This window comes from Phoca vitulina, unplaced genomic scaffold (genome assembly GCF_004348235.1).
Source record: "Phoca vitulina isolate PV1807 unplaced genomic scaffold, GSC_HSeal_1.0 scaffold1, whole genome shotgun sequence".
Lineage (NCBI taxonomy): Eukaryota > Metazoa > Chordata > Mammalia > Carnivora > Phocidae > Phoca > Phoca vitulina.
Window position 1 is genome coordinate 32,601,601 of NW_022589704.1, and position 16,804 is coordinate 32,618,404.

The window sequence follows — 16,804 nt, forward strand, 5'->3', positions numbered from 1 at the left end:
ATTCTCCAGCTTTGGATCCTTCATTTTCTTTTTGCTTTGTCATATAATAACTTCAGGTTTTCTCATATTAGTCTATAGGTATGCCTTTCTTACAGCAATTCTGCACCCACATAAAAGCTGCATTTTCAACACAGGATGAAAAGGTGTTTTGCAAGGTTTTCATGCCTCTGATGTAGCTACAATGGCTTCACTTTTTTTTTTTTTTTTCCAATGGTCCATATACTGGATTAATTTATCTTGAAATGGTTGCTACTGCAGCTTCAGATCTCAATCTGATACATTACCAAGCAATTCTACTTTTTTTCTCTGCTTCTTGGGAGAAATTCCAGCATATCTAGTGGCACTTTGTATGGGTCCCATGGTGTTACTCAAGGTTTATGGTATTGCACTAAACATGAAAAATACATGAGAACTGCAAGAGCACTTTTTACTGCCATACGCAATTTACTGGAAAGATGAACTGCTCGTGATTAGCGTCACACAGCATTTTAAGAGGATACTTTCAACACGAGCTTACTGCAATAGCAACAGGTATAAATGAAATTACTAAAGCAATACACTATGTACTAAAGTAAATTTTACGCAGTTATGATTTTATACTGCATCTTTACATTTGTTTACATTTCTCTTGACTACAAATGGCACCATGTATGGATGTGTGTGCAACTAAGTTTTGATAAATTTTAACTTACAATAGATTTGTGCATATTTGATGGTAGATAAAATAGACTATCTACATATATTTTATGCATTCATCAGATACCTTTCTTAATTTTTTTTATAATTCTAAGCTATGCAGTTCATCTGTGAGTTTTTTCAAACTGTCAAAAACCTTTAAAAATTTTTCCAATATTTATTGAAAAAACCTGTGTTGTTCAAGGTTAATTGTATTATAACTTTATAAGCTAAAATGAATTACATGGGACCATTTCCTAAGATTGAAAACTTTTGGCTTTCTTATGGCATGAATAAACTTACCTAACAAAATATAAAGGAGATAACAAGTGTTTGCTTCCAGTTTTTTAAGTTAAGCTATTTTCATTCAGTAGTCACTTACCGGGCGGCACTATTCCCTTCATCTCACCAATAAGAAAACTGAAGCTCAGAAAGGTGACTTCTTTGCTCAAGATCCCATGACCTGAGCTGCTGAGCCAGAACTGGTACCCAAATTGTGGCCCTAAATTCAAGGCTTTTTCTGCACCTCCTCTGAATTATCCCAATGATCTCAAAAATAACTTTGGAGAAAAATAACATGGAGAAGACTCCATGAGAGTTGTCTATAAAACATAATGACTTAGCAAGACTAATCCATACTAGTGTACAAAATCAAATAAGGAGTATATGGAGGTGAATTCTCAGTTTGAGGAAGATGCGAGCTGCAGAAAAGACTGGTATTTTATTTCTACAAAACCAGCAATTTGGAGATACTTATTAAAGGGAATTAGAAACAATGCCTTAAAGACTCTAGTCTCATCTCTGTGTTAAGATACCAGACCAACCCAAAGGCATATAAACAAAAGCTGTATTGGGGCACCTGGGTGGCTCAGTCGGTTAAGCCTCTGCAGTTGGCTCAGGTCATGATCCCAGGGTCCTGGGATCGAGTCCCGCATCGGGCTCCCTGCTCAGCAGGGAGTGTGCTTCTCCCTCCCTGCTGCCCACCCTGCTTGTGCTCTCTCTGACAAATAAAATCTTAAAAAAACAAAACAAAAGCTGTATCTAAAGCAGTATTTTTCAAATCATTTTGATTCCGACTCACAGTACAAAATTGATTTTACTCTACAACCTAATGTGTATCTATGTCTAGCAAAAGTTTTACACACAAATAATACTCTCCTTATGTATGAATACTTATTTTTTCCTATTCTGCTTCATTAAAAAACAAAATATTGGCTAGACCCGTTACATTCATTTCAAGACCCAGTTTGAAAAACACGAAACCAAAGAGATACAAAGGCTATTTGTATTATCGCACCATGCTCTAGTAGAAGTTTAAAATAAATTTATTTTAAAAGCACATCTTATCTTAGCAAGGAAAACAACTGATATTGATATATTGGCAGGGAACTGCTATGAAGAGGATACTGTATCTCACACCCAACCACTGAAAAGCAATTGAAGGAGAAAAGATTATAGACCTAAAAAGTTTTGTGTGTGTGGTATATTTAATGAGTCAAAGAAAAAAAAAATCAAATAAATGGGAGAAGAGAGGAACACCCAACTTGAGACCTAAATTTTCTCCTCTTGGGGTGACTTGGTGGCGCAGTCGGTTAAGAAACTGATTCTTGGTTTCAGATAGTGATCTCAGGGTCATGAGATCTCTCCCTCTCCCTTTGCCTCCTCTCCACGCTTGCTTGCTCTCTCTTGCTCTAAAATAAATAAATCTTTAAAAAAAATAAATTTTCTCCTCTCAAACTCTTTAAAGTTGTAGGGGAAAGACTAAGAGAAAAAAAAAAAATGGAAGATTTGGAACCAATTTGAGATTTTCTTTGCATTTGATGCTATGTTACATTGTAATGTAAATATATATTCATTAGCTATCCCCAAATTCTAGTTAACTTTTTCCCCCACAAATAGTTTTTAGAATTTTTTACAATGTAATTTGATGACCACTTTTTATGACTGACTGCTGTGGTGACTTATACTTTCTATGTGTTATATATACACCGTATGCAACCTTCATTGGGGCATATCTAACTAGTTCTGTGCATACTGACTAAACCCCTGAGCCTAAACAACTACGTTGCATATATAAACCACTGTAGATATGGAAGAACATGGCTGATTTAGAAAAAGTGAATTACCAAACAAAAGGAAAAAATCCTCTATGTGTACTTCAGGATAAAATTAAATGACTGTACCAGCTAAATGTCTAGCTATGAAGTAATGAATTACTTATAAACATGTATTATCTTTCAGTGTGTTTATCACTTACCACAAAGATCAGGTACTTTAAGTTCCAGAACAAGTAAAGAGAAGCAAGGAAGTAACAAATGACAATATTATATATCCTGCTACTTAGACACACTCATTTTTCTATACATTTGTGAAAAGGAATATACTATTTATAAGTTATTTCAGGCTAGGAGTGTCTAGCCTGAGACAGAAAAGAAAATCTGAATAGAGGCAACAGCATTCATAAAAGTACACGGGAAAAAAAACTCGCAAGAAGAACAGACTTTATTTTTAACATAAAAGTTCTATTTTCTTGTGAGGCAGCAATTAAGTGTCAGTGTCAGATACAGGGAATACATAAGTACATAATAACAATATTTATCACCATCAGAAATGCTGTTTTTTGGGAGATTCTTGTTAGAAAAACAAAATTTTTAAAAATTGCATCTTAAAAAGATTTACACAGCTTAAACAGAGATGAAAGATACAGACTTCAAAAAAAAACATAAATTATATTCAACAGGATTGTATAAACAAAATATTGTTCAGGGCTGCTCTGCTTATCATTAATTTAAGCAGAGCAAAACTTAAACCTTAAAGTGCGAAGTATTCTTAGCTTTTTTTAATGCAAATTCAGCACTTCCACTGGTCCAGTTTTGAGACATCAAAATTCCAAGCATTAAGGAATGAATCTTAAGTTTAGAAGAGTAAACTGAATACAGTAATGGCAATTTTTCTTTTATTTCCTTTAACAGAAGAAAATCTTGACAACCCCAGTCCTAATCTTGGACATACAGAAGGCTATAAATTCTGCCCTTTTTTAAAATATCTCTTTTCCAGTAAAAGCCAACCATTAAGAAGAAAAAAAAGGGGGGGGGGGAGCCTTTCTTGTTGCCAATTACTCCACAGTTAGCAGTAGCACCTTCTAAAAGGCTGATTTGGCTTAAGTAGTAAGAAATATTTTAAACAAAATGAAGACTCTAGTTCAAAAATAATTTTGGCATCCATGTGCATCGTATTAACCAAAGAGGCAGAACAGGTATTTTAAAAATATAACTGCTAACAAAAGCCATGACAAGTAATAGACTTAGTCATGATCAGAAACAATAATGTTTTATGTTTTCATCATCACAAGGAAGAAATCAAGAGTAAAAAATAACTTAAGAAACTTAAGACCAAGTAAATAACCAGAGAATAGCTCCTTTTGCCAAAATATACATGTCACCTATTTCTTTTACTGCAATAGAAGTAAATTTATTTAAAACTTTTAAAAATTTAAATTATATTCCCATTGAAGCTATTCTATTTTATCTTCTGTACAGTTTTCTACAGAATAACAAGATAATTATGGAATGTAATTTTAGAAAATATTCTTTTGAAAGTAGATCCATTTTTTAAAAAATCAGCCATCTGTGAACTAAGGGTAAGCAAAAGAGCTGAATGGACCTATGGTTAATATTTTTTCAAGACTGCAATAAAGCTCATATGCTTAAAAATTAGCCCTTTGGCACTGGCAGTTAGAGTTGTTTGTACCTTGTACCTTTTTGCTTTCTTTCAAATCTCAGGCTCTATTTCTCCCAAACCCAAGGGATATGTTTGGTTGCCATACAATTAATTTACCTGCAAATTCACATTCTCCTTACAACCAAACATTAAAAGTTCCACTTGTAAGACTATGTAAATAATAACTCTTAAACTTGTTCTCCCATTCTGGTTTTAAATTACTTTAGATTAAGGATATATGAAACTCTACAGAAAGATGTGAATTACACAAATATACACAAAAGAGTAAAGGGAAAAACTGTTTATAAAGTGGCATTTTAGTTATAAAATACCCTTGCGATTTACAGGAATGGACAGAAGAAAATAAGTGTAAGGTAAAGAAAAGAACAGATTTAATGGAATTCAAGTAATCAAAAAACTGAGAGTTTTTTAAAACTTGTTTTTAACTTCCTCCTCCTCCCATTCATACCAACTCCCCTGATGAGTTTTACCTTTTCTTCTGTACTTTTGATAGAGCAGTTCTCAGTGGTGAAATGGTAAAGTCAAGACACATAACAAATAAGGCAAAGAATCAAGGTTCTCAAGAAACCAACCAACCAGAAAATTTAGATCCTGAATAACTGAGTTTTACTGATTGAGAAGCCACAATGTACTAATTCCAAGTAAATTAGTTTTGGATGGAGAAGGTACCAAAATTCATCAGTGCTACCAACTGAAACCTGACAGACTTATTCAAATGTTTGAATTTATCTAATTTGCCTAAATACATCTCCATTTTAAACTTCACAGGGCATAATTTTAATTACTTGGATGTTTTAAAGGTGCATGAGTATAAGAAGTCCTTTCAGAAGATTTATTGCTACCACTAGGTTTCCCCTGATGGTATATGTCTGAACAAACTGACATATTAAACCTTCTAAACTGTATCCCCTTTACAAGTATTTAAATTTCTTTCTCCCTGTAATATGTATAGGAACATTAAATTATTGCATCATAGGTAGTATATGAAGATCTTAGAAGGATGCTTTTTATCAATACTGTTTGCAGAAACTCATTTTTAAAAAGAGCTGCTCCTTAATTTCACTACCACACACACAAACATGAAATACTGTTGTCAGGTGATACTGGCAGTGATTGTATTAAGATGAGCCTAAATCCAAAACTGTATGGATTTTTCAAAGATCCCTGTTTATATGCTCCAAAGCTCTCCTGGCCTGTCTTCCCCACTGTGTGGAATGCTGGAGGAAAACTAGCAAAATCTGTAAGCAACATATCTCAGTGCCAACCACCATAAAGAAAATGTCAGTCGCAAGATTCTGTGACTCCGGATTGCTATTCAATGGATTACACTCCTGGCAAACTACTAACCCTGACCAATTCCACAAGACAACAACATCACAAAAGCAAAGGAGGAAATCCATGCACAGTCATTTTAGGACCTCTTAGAACTATGATACAGTGATGATAAAGGGAGATCATGTGATAAGTATTTTGTAGAAAACCAAAGGGGCTCCTTACTCCTAGCTAGCAATCAACACTGGGTAGTTTCCTTTTGGCTCACTGACTTTTCAACCAAGTTCCAATGATGGGTGAGAACATATTAAAGCACTTGTCTCCAGACTATAATTTTTCTGACCACATGGTGAAATGTGTACAGGTATAGTGAAGAAAACAGCAGTTTTACAAGTATTTCACCCAAAGCACAAACTTCTGACATCAAAAAACATAAATCACATAATGTACTAATATTTAATATTGCTTTTTATCTCTTGTTATATATTTGTTCAATGCATTTACCTATCAATTCTTGTTTGGGAGAAGAACATAGTCATGAGATTAAGATTGCTGGGAAAATGTCAACAATCCCTTTGGTCCCAAAGCTGAAAACAGCTGAGAAAAGCACACACCTAGAAAGGGAAACAAGAAACAAGAGGCCACCAAAGAATCTTTGAACATCCTGTTTGCTCCGTTTCAGAAAATGTAACATTGGTATTATAAAATAGTCATTTTCATATAAAAGATGGTTCTTGCAGCATCATTCATGTCTCCCTTCAGGAATTATGTTTGCAGGGATTAGTTTTTTTTTTTTTTAAGAAGTTTAATTTGAAAACAAAAAACGATATGATATCAGCCCTCCAAAAGTAAATAATGAGACCTTTCTTGTTTCAACCGGTGCTTTCAGAAAAAGCAGGCTAAGCAATGAGGGCTGGCCTTCATGAGTGAGCAAAGCCGTCAGAGGGCGCTGCCTTCTTCCAGAAGTCACACTGTGACTCGTCGCCACAGAAAGCCGGAGCACTTCACAGCCAACTGGGAGCGTGTGATGCCTCCATAATGAAATGATCTGAGGAGGTTCTCAGTTGCCCAGAAAAACGGCCACACCGCGCTGTGACCTATCCTTCAGCTTCCTCAATGGGTTCTGGTGGTGGGAGTAGAGAGGCTGATGGCATGACTGTACTCGTTCCTCGAGAGACTCGGTCTTGCTCTGTGTTTGTAGACAGGGAGGCCACAGCAATAGGCTGCAGCAGAGTGGTGGTCATACCAGTGGTAACTGTCAGACTGTGACCAGAGCCCTTGAGGGTGAGATCTGGTGTGGGAAGGAGTGGCTTGAGGATGCTGACGAGGCAGAAGGCAGAGCCGCTTTTAGGAATGAAATTCACTTTGTTTTTGTCAGGACAGTAAAAGGCTGGGATTTCATGGAGTTGTTTTGGCCTAGGCACAGAACAGACAACCCGGTAGTTTTAAGTCACAGATCACCGGAAGTAAGTTCTTTTATTATTTTTTTTTTCTAAACAGATAAGTTATAGATACATGAACACAAAACTCAAATTATATCAAAAGCTTCAAATGCTATGGGCCAAAGTGGAAGGAGACACATAATTCAAAATATGTATCTTAGAATGCCAAAAGGACTTCACTCATCTTTGCTGCTTTCAATTCCCTGGAGAGCCCGGTACACCACACAGGGGACTCAGGCTGATGACCACTGCATCTCAATGAAGATCTAAGACAACCATTAAATAAAGAATTTCCTAAAGCAAAAGAAATTCTAGCTGTTTAAAGACAAAAATATGTTCCACTACTACAATTTTTCCAAAGCCTGTACTATCTTGAAAGGAATGACATACAATATCCATCTTTGCTAAATTCCAACAGTGCATGACTAAACTTTGGCAGGCATGAGTTTTTTCTTCAAGTGTGCTTAAAAATCTCTTTGACTGAAAGAAATTTTTTGAGTTAACCATGATGGTTTTCTGAGAAACATAATGGAAATGTAAAATCAAAATAAAACTAATCACTGTCCCTTCCTGTCCCCAGGTACTCCTGAAAACTAACCCAAATGTTTGGAAATGGATACTAGTATTAATGGTATTCTATGAAAATAAAGATATTAAAAAATTAAATTGTTAAAGTAACATGGAAGTGCCACAAAATTAAAAAGAAATTAAGGTGGGAGAACCTAAGTAAATCAAGATTCAGGTAGGAAAAGGTAATTTGATCATATGATAAAAGCATGGTTCTCATGTCTCCTAATGAAATTTAAAAAATTAATATTCAAGTGTGCCAAGTCTGCACTAGATAGATTCTGGGGACCCAAAAATGAAACAATCTACAAGGAGACAGATTAAATATGTAGTTCTTGGGGGGAGGGAGATACTGAGAATAGAACTGTATTTCAATATAATTAATCCCATTTGTAATCTTACATGTTTTCTGCATTTAAAACATTATTCAGAGAAGTTATGAATTACTTCAAGCATCTCTAATCTTTGTCACACTGCCAAAGGTGTCCACAGCACAAAAAAAGGTCAAGAACGCCTATAAAGGGTCTGACAGATGTGATAAAAATGTCTTGTAAAAGGTTTAAAAATAGCACAGGGGAGTGGATAACCTGTGGCACAGAGGAAGAGGGAGAATTTGGTAGCAAGAAGGCTTACAAGGGAAGTAACATCTGAGCTGGGTTGTAAAAAATTAATAAACAGGGGCACCTGGGTGGCTCAGTCGGTTAAGCATCTGCCTTTGGCCCAGGTGGTGATCCCAGGGTCCTGGGAATGAGTCCCACATGGAGCTCCTTGCTCAGTGGAGAGTCTGCTTCTCCCTCTGCCTGCCAATCCCCCTGCTTATGCTAACAAATGAATAAATAAAATCTTAAAATAAAAAAGAAATGAATAAACAACAGACCTGGGGAATGGGAATGGTGCCCCCCCCCCAAAAAAAGCTCCAAGTAGACAATGTTTTTGGTGGGCAGATTTTATTAATAGTGAATACTACCCAAGGACAGCTTTGACAAATACAATAATTTAAGAACAAAGAAATCATTTAACTGATGTTTTACTTGTGCACTGTTCCAACATCAAGTACTTTTAGGACCACAAGTGTATTTGGATAGATTAGTTATAAGAAGGGCACACACTCCTCTATTTTTACTGTATGAGAGTATGGTTTTCAATTCCTTAAAGAAGATAGGAGGTCGAGGTTAGGTTTCTATAATTAAAAAATGCTTGAATTTTCTTCTGAAGGTGCAATTATTAGAAATAACTTTCATTTTTAGGGAAAAAAGGCCAATCCTCCTTAGTTAATTAATTTTGGGGGGGTTATCTTGTTAAAAATTACTTAATTTCCTTACTGCTTTCATTAAAATAGATCTCACACAAAATAATATAAACAGTAATAAGTAACTAGCACCAAGATCAAACAAAACAGTAACAGTAAAAAGCACCAACCTCCCCCCCAAAAAAACCCCCCAAAAAACAAAAAACCTTCCTTAATGTTCCCTCTTCCAGTGGCCACCCCAACCTAGCAAGAGGAATCACTCCTGATCCCTAACATTTTTCTAGACGCATACTACCCAAGAAACATATTAACCACCACTGGAGTGGAAAACCGGTATATACCTACGGTAATCGAAGCTGCAAATACTAATACTACTTTAAAGCTTTCTTCAACTTAATAACCATAAATAGAAAAAAAAAAATCTCAGAACTAATTTTAAATTTTCATTTTTCCTTAAGAAATTATTCCAAAAGGATTGTGTCTCAAAGCGGATATAACTGTTTGCAAGCTAACTTTCTGAAAAACTGATGGATGGGCTGCATAGTAATTCTAGGTATTCTTATACTGATGCAAAGAATTCTTTCCTGTCTTTTTTTTAAAGGCTTGTGTGTTTTTTTTAATGCAGGCATAAATTATCAGCAAAGAAAATGGTGGGTCCAAGTTACTTATAATCGAAAGGAGGGAGAGAGACAAGGAGGGTCATGTTATATTTTTACTAATACCTCTATACTGCAAAGAGGCCATAATATCTAGGACTCTAAGGTAACTGAGGCCAAGGAATTTATTAGTTTGGAGGAAGAAATAGCATATTTGACTTTCTTTAAAAAAGGACTAAGTAGAAACGATATGGCTATGGTATGTACTGTATCACAAAGAATACAGAGACTGAAAGTACAAAATGTGGTTTAAATTCTGGGTCTAAATTCAACCACCTATTTTCTTTCAGGTAAATAAACGTGCATTTCTAGAAACCAGAGATCAACCCTCACCCCACTCCAATCTCCAGGTCAGGTCAGAGTTACTGCTTTTAGACCAGAAGAGTTAAAAATATTCTAGAAGAATGATTAAATAAGCCTAAAATTTTTAATTAGGACCAATAATCTATGTGTGTTTGTTCCTAGTGTGCCCAGTGGGTTTTGCTCTCATTTTGACAGAGGTAGGGCAAAAGAGACTAATTTTTTTAGACCTTGAGTAATTTGTTTTATTGATAGAAAGTTAAAATTACCTCTAAGGAATCCATTCTTGGGTTACTGCTGTTCATTTGTTTTTGAAACGTAATGAAAATGCTTAAAAAAAGAGTAAGTTTTTGTATGCTACACATCTTTTATATCAGTATAATGTATAACAAACTGTATATTTTATTTTTGTTTTAAAGATTTTATTTATTTATTTGACAGAGAGAGACACAGCGAGAGAGGGAACACAAGCAGGGGCAGTGGGAGAGGGAGAAGCAGGCTTCCCGTCGAGCAGGGAGCTGGATGCGGGGCTCGATCCCAGGACCCTGAGATCATGACCTGAGCCGAAGGCAGACGCTTAACGACTGAGCCACCCAGGTGCCCCAAACTATGTACATTTTAAAAAGAGTACCCTTCTAATAACAGATGGATATGCCATAAACCATGTAAGATGTTAGGGTTTACCTTCTATTTCTTTGATCTAGCTATCCAGCCATATACACACACACCCCTATCCATTTTTCCCTCCCTTTAGATACAAATAATGTAGCAGTATAGACATAGTTCAGATATTAAGTCCTGAGAAATTTTCCAAATGCAAGAGTTTAAGGCAGGTACCACAGGACACCAACCTACACAACAAATATTCACTTAAAGTCATTTATAAAAGGAATTCAAACTGCTTTTGAGCGAATCAACAATTTCTCTGCATTTGGGCAATCTTTTTTTTTTAAAGATTTTATTTATTTATTCAGAAAGAGAGTGAGCACACGAGCACGAGCGGGGGACGGGGGGGCAGAGGGGGAGAGAATCCCAAGCAGACTCCGTGCTGAGTATGAGCCCCACACGGGGCTCGACCCCAAGACCCAGAGATCACGACCTCAGCTGAAATCAAGAGTCGGGTGCTTAACTGACTGAACTACCCAGGCATCCCCGCATTGGGCAATTTTAACTACCAATGAGTAAATCAATGAGCTCAACTCCAAAAAGGTCCATTTAGACCATTTGATTTTTACTTAGTAAAATGATTCCACGTCTTAAGAATTCTCATGGAAAAGTCCAAGCCAGCATCTGCAAATTGGGCATAAAAAATATGAGGTATTTGTTAGAGATGCGCAGTCCAGGTCCTACCTCCATATTTATGCATTAGGCCTGGGATGGGGCCTGGGAATCTGCAGTTCCAACTCATACCCCAGACGACGATGATTCAGGGAGTCCATGGAACAGATCCAGAGAAATTCCACTTGCACCAGTCAAGCTTTTAGACTAACATAGTAGGCATGGCGGGGGTGGGGGGGAAGCAGTTGCTAAAACGGAGTTTTCAATTACTGTCACAAAAGCAGATAGGAGACTGACATCTGGGATTTCCTAGTATAGAAATTGAGGGAATTCAAAAACAATGCTCTTTGTGTGGCAAAATTATTCAGAATTTAGGTTAAAGGAAGCACTGACAGTAGGAGCACACAGAGGAACAAAAGGATGCCATATTTCAAAATGATTCCAAGATGTTCATAAAGGAGGAAAAAGATCAATGATGTGAGTCAGACAAGGCTGGACAATCTTCACATTGTGTTTCAGGTTTCGCAAATGAGAAAAAGCCAGAAGGGTGACTCTTAGACGTGCAACCATAGCGAGACTGGAAGGGGAGGGCTCGGTACTACCGTCACACCCCCAAATAACGTTCATTACCTCATCTGCTATCTCACACATACCTACAACCCTGTAGCCACCACTTACAAAGCCAGGAGCCATGGCTACTGAAAATACTAAGGCTAATTCTGAGCAAATTTTGCGTCTAAAATTATAGTACTTCCCTAGAGTACCAGTCAGCAGAAATATGAGCACAGGAGATCACATACCAACAGTACTAGACACTATTTAAAATCCTGCTTCTTACATTATCTTCATCACAGTAACCTGATTCTACAAAGTTGTAGAATTCTATTTCCAATACAGACAAAATACTTCTAATACTGTTTAAAGAACTAGAGACCAAAAGTACATAAAATCTGAAGGGAATTCAATCCGTGAAAGAAGGAAACCACACTAGGTGAGATCCATGGTCTACCTTGAATAAAAATACTGCTAAATTCAATGTGTGAAGTTGACTGTATACAGATTCAAAAAGAACAGCCACAGAGGACACATTGGGGACAAGTGAGGAAACGTGAAAACCAACTGGATATTAGTTGGTATTAAGCATTGCTGTTAATTTTGTTTGGCGTGATAATGGTTTTGTGGTTATGTAGGAGTACTATGGTTACTTTTAGGAAACAAATATTAAATTGTAGTTACGGTTAAGCGTCATGATGTCTGCAACTTATTTCTACACACTTCAAAAACTACCACGACCATGCACAGGCAAAGCACATATTAACAGAATGTTAACTACAGAATCCAGGTTGTGGATATATAGGAGTGATCACTGTACTATTCAACTTACTTGAAAATTCTCATAATAAAAGTTATTTGGGGGGATACTTACGAGCATTCCTCAAAGACTTTGACCCTTTCACAGCCCTCAGGAGGTTCCCTTTTGAACATATAACTGTTGTTAGGTTTTGGTGAGGTTGCATATTTGGGCAAAGGAGAGTTGTTCCCATTCTCTGCAAAAAATGGCATGCTGGATTACTAAGAAATACTACCACACAAATGCAGTCATACTAAATTTTAATTGTATATGGCCTCCCCCGACACCACGAACTACTTGAGGGTAAGAACAGTGTTTTACTCATCAACACCACCCCCCAAGATCTGACACAATACCTGCTAAAGAGGAGATAATTAATGTTTGCTAAATAAATGCATAAACAAAAAAATTTTCTTTTCCACTTACAATTACTACAGCTTAGGCCTATCTCACTTAATTCACGGCACTTAACACTGATATCTTGCTCCCTTATTTCTGATATATACGCAGCAATCAGACTCAAATGCCAGTTCCTTTCTTCCCAGTACATGTAACTGAGATGGCTCTTCACTGGTTGCTTATCATTCGCTCCCGGCCCGCCCTTCAGAATTTCTCAGTTTGATTTCTCTGCTCCTCTAAGTTACAATCTCTGTTCCAGCAGTCAGGAGACATCCTGCACTGTGCACCAAAGGCTTCTCCTTACTTCAGAGGTCCATTATTCATTTGCCAAAACTTCCTTCAAAGTCTAGCTCGAAGTTTTGAAATCTTTCCAAATTTACCCTATCAAAGCAAATACTTCTTTAACTCTGGCATTCTTGTTCAGTGTTGATATCCTCAGTTTCTACTACATTAACTTAAAATTCCTGATATGTTACCTAAGTGTTCTAAATTTTCAGTCTGTGTCAACTAAGCTATAAATTTTCTTTGCGGGCAGTAGCACTGTGGCCCTGTTTTCTTATAAAAGAAATTCAGAGAAGCTAACCAGTCACCAGGTTCCTAAAGTGAAATAAAGCATTACACAAAATTCACGGAGTTCTGACTTGTTACTGAAGTAAAAGGAAAAAGTATGGGCAACAAGGGGCAGATTTTAATAGCCATGTTTTTTTAAAGGGGGGGGCAGTGTTACATTTAATTGAGCACTAAGTACCAGGAGCTGTGCTAAAAGGTTTGCATTTACCATTCCTTTTAATCCTAACAATAAATAGTAGTTAATTATGCAGATTCCTGATAAGGAACACACAGCCCAACCAAAGGGTTTAATTGTGAGTGTCAGACCTCGGTGCACACTGGAATCACCTGAGAGCATTAAAAACTATTGGTACCTGTATCCAACCCCCCAGGGGTTGTGATTTAATTGGTGGAGGGTGTTGAAATAGCCATATTTTACTTAACCTAGAAGCTGGTAAAAAAGGGTTCAAATAATAACATTTACAACTGCCCATACCTTTAACTGACTTCTTCAGGAAATCTTATGTTCTTTTCAGTTGTTACAGTCTCAGTAATTTAGGTAATTGATGGTAATGGCCAATTGTAACTTTTTAGGACATTCAACACACTTGTGAGTAATAGGTTCTCAATAAATGACCACTAAACTGAGCTGCAGAATTTACAAATATATTATTGCTCTCAAGTACACAGAGTAACTTGGATTAGACTAACAAAATATTGTCCTGATATAGACAAATGACAGGTCATGTTTGTTTTAAAAGTCAAGAACATTAGTAATTAATATTCAAACAGCTTAAGTCTCCAAATTATCTTTTAAGTTGCATAGGTAGTTTAGTACTGTAAGTAAGCCTTCCAACCTTTTACTATAGGCTTGCCTTCAATACTGATTTTGCATTGACATAAATCAGCTTAATTCTTGTTAGAAATTTCACAAGAAGTGATTCTAAAAAACATTAATTTGAAGGTTTCAAGTTCAATTAAAAATACTAAGGTAGTAAAAACAATACAACTAAGGTGAAAGAGAACAAAGTGCTTTTCAAGACAAATGTTCATTTATACCAAAAAGAATGTTTCTCATGAATAAGGAATTTGCATTAACAAGTGAAGAAAAAAAAAAAAGGTACAAACAGAAGTCCATAAACCCACACAACTAGACCATCACTTGAGCGCTATAGTAAAACTTACTGTTTTGTACTTCAATTTTTTAAAATCTATGTTAAGAATGTATGTCAAAGTAATTACCTTAGTAGCCTTAAGTGTGTGTGTTCTACCACAAAATGAACAGAATGAACAATACAATAGGTGGTGCTCATTTATCTGGTAACAAACTCCCCCTGCGTTGTACCTTTATCCCTGGGATCAACAAGCAGGTCATCAGCCGAACAAGGGCTCTCTTCGCTACCTTCGTTTGAGATGGTGAGGAATGATGTGGGGGACACAGACTGAGAGCGGCTGCTACTGTTGCTTCCCCTGTCCGCCCCCCCGGGGGTCTGCGTGTCGATGCTGCGTGTGCTGCTACTTCTCTGGACGAGGGGGGGCGGTGCACGATGGCCATCTGGAATATCTTGTGGCTGTGATAAAATTTTTAAAACATACGTGTATTTATCATCGATTTCAAAATTCACCAGAAATGCACCCAAAATCAACCTTCCCCTATTGTGCCAGATGCCATGGTAAAAGAGAAAAGAGGAGAAATCTAGGTATAACCCTAGGTTCCGTATCAGAAGAGAAGGTTATCCATTGTGTGAACTAGTGATACTTGATGACAGGTCCTGTTACTTTCTCCCTCTGCCCACATACATCCCCCTGAAAGAGTTTTTCCAAAGAAACCTTCCTTAATAAGGGAAAGGTTAATGGTAGCAATGGTAATTATAGGGGGAAATCAAGAAGAACATTCAGAGGACATCTTGTGTGGCTCACTTGACAGGAAAACCAGCTCCCTGTACACCTTTGATTCATTTACCTTTATGACATCGGGGGGTTACTCCCATCCTGCAGGATGGACAAAAGGGTGTGGGAGCTGTGTTTTTCTAAGCTAAACCAACCTTTAATCTTCATGGAGAGGGTATCTTAAGCATGAATAAAATACTACTTCAAACTCCCCAATTCCTCTTTCACTGAAGAATGAAAGCTTAAATATACTCTGTGACATGCTTTTAAATATAAACAGGAATTTTCTGTGTCTTACATAGGAATCATTCTTATATCTTATATGTTTTTGTTTTTTTTTTTAAGATTTATTTGAGAGAGAGAGAGAGGCAGAGGGAGAGGGAGAAGCAGGCTTCCCACCGAGAAGGGAGCTGGATGCAGGGCTCAATCCCAGGACCCGGGATCATGACCTGAGCCGAAGGCAGACACTTAACGACTGAGCTTCCCAGGCTCCCGGTGTCTTATGTGTATTATAGGTAAGCAGAACTGCACTTCATGATCACAAAGTCAACCAAATAGTAACTCACAATCAAACAATAAGGAAGAGGTAGATTCATGCTTAGAAAGTATTTGAAGTCATATCCCTCCCTCTCCAACAAATTTGGAATCTAAACTTTTGTTACATGGAGTTATAGCAAATGAGAAGTGTATCACCTGTCTAGTGATTTTTAAATATGGATAAACAAAAAGTAGTTTCTGTTCAGGGACCTAAATTTAAGCCGTATCAGTTGTCTCTAGGAGATGCAAAGAAATGACAACTTTTCATTCACTTGCTAAGATAAAGTTTTTCAAGGGGCGCCTGGGTGGCTCAGTCGTTAAGCGTCTGCCTTCGGCTCGGGTCCTGATCCCAGGGTCCTGGGATCGAGCCCCGCATCGGGCTCCCTGCTCTGCGGGGAGCCTGCTTCTCCCTCTCCCACTCCCCCTGCTTGTGTTCCTGCTCTCGCTGTGTCTCTGTCAAATAAATAAATAAAATCTTATAAAAAAAAAAAAAAAAAAAAAAAAAAAAAAAAAAAAAAAGATAAAGTTTTTCAAGAGAGACATATTTTCATTGTCTCTCAACGAGGAGGAAGGAACATAAGTAAATATGGAAACTGAAATTGTAACTTTTTAAATAATTAGAACAGTTAATGTGGAAGGACAATTTTAAGATACAGGATTACTTACTATAAGTTGTTCTTCCTTTTCCCCAGTCTCTTTAATGATTATTTCAATCTCCTGATTCAATCCTTCCACACTATTCCGGAACCGGGAGCCTGTTGATTTGGTGATGGGAATTACTGGAATAAGTGCACTCTTTGGAACAGGAGCCTGAAGAAAAAGCAGTGGAGAAGAGAGCTTTAATATGTTTCCTTTAAATTCTCTAGTTTGAAGCATACTTCCCATTGACATGCATAAC

At 37.0% G+C, this 16,804-nt stretch overlaps 1 protein-coding gene across 1 annotated transcript in view; it reads right to left on the bottom strand.

Annotated features, from left to right (window-relative positions):
* Positions 1 to 3,159: 3,159 nt before the first annotated feature.
* FAM117B (family with sequence similarity 117 member B) overlaps positions 3,160 to 16,804 on the bottom strand; it is a 73,124-nt gene continuing 59,479 nt past the window's right edge. The window contains exons 5-8 of the mRNA XM_032404518.1: positions 16,573 to 16,716; positions 14,825 to 15,050; positions 12,607 to 12,727; positions 3,160 to 7,104 (exon numbers count right to left, since the gene is read on the bottom strand). Coding sequence (XP_032260409.1) covers positions 6,786 to 7,104; positions 12,607 to 12,727; positions 14,825 to 15,050; positions 16,573 to 16,716 — 810 coding nt within the window. The 3' untranslated portion in view covers positions 3,160 to 6,785. The remainder of the gene's footprint in view (positions 7,105 to 12,606; positions 12,728 to 14,824; positions 15,051 to 16,572; positions 16,717 to 16,804) is intronic.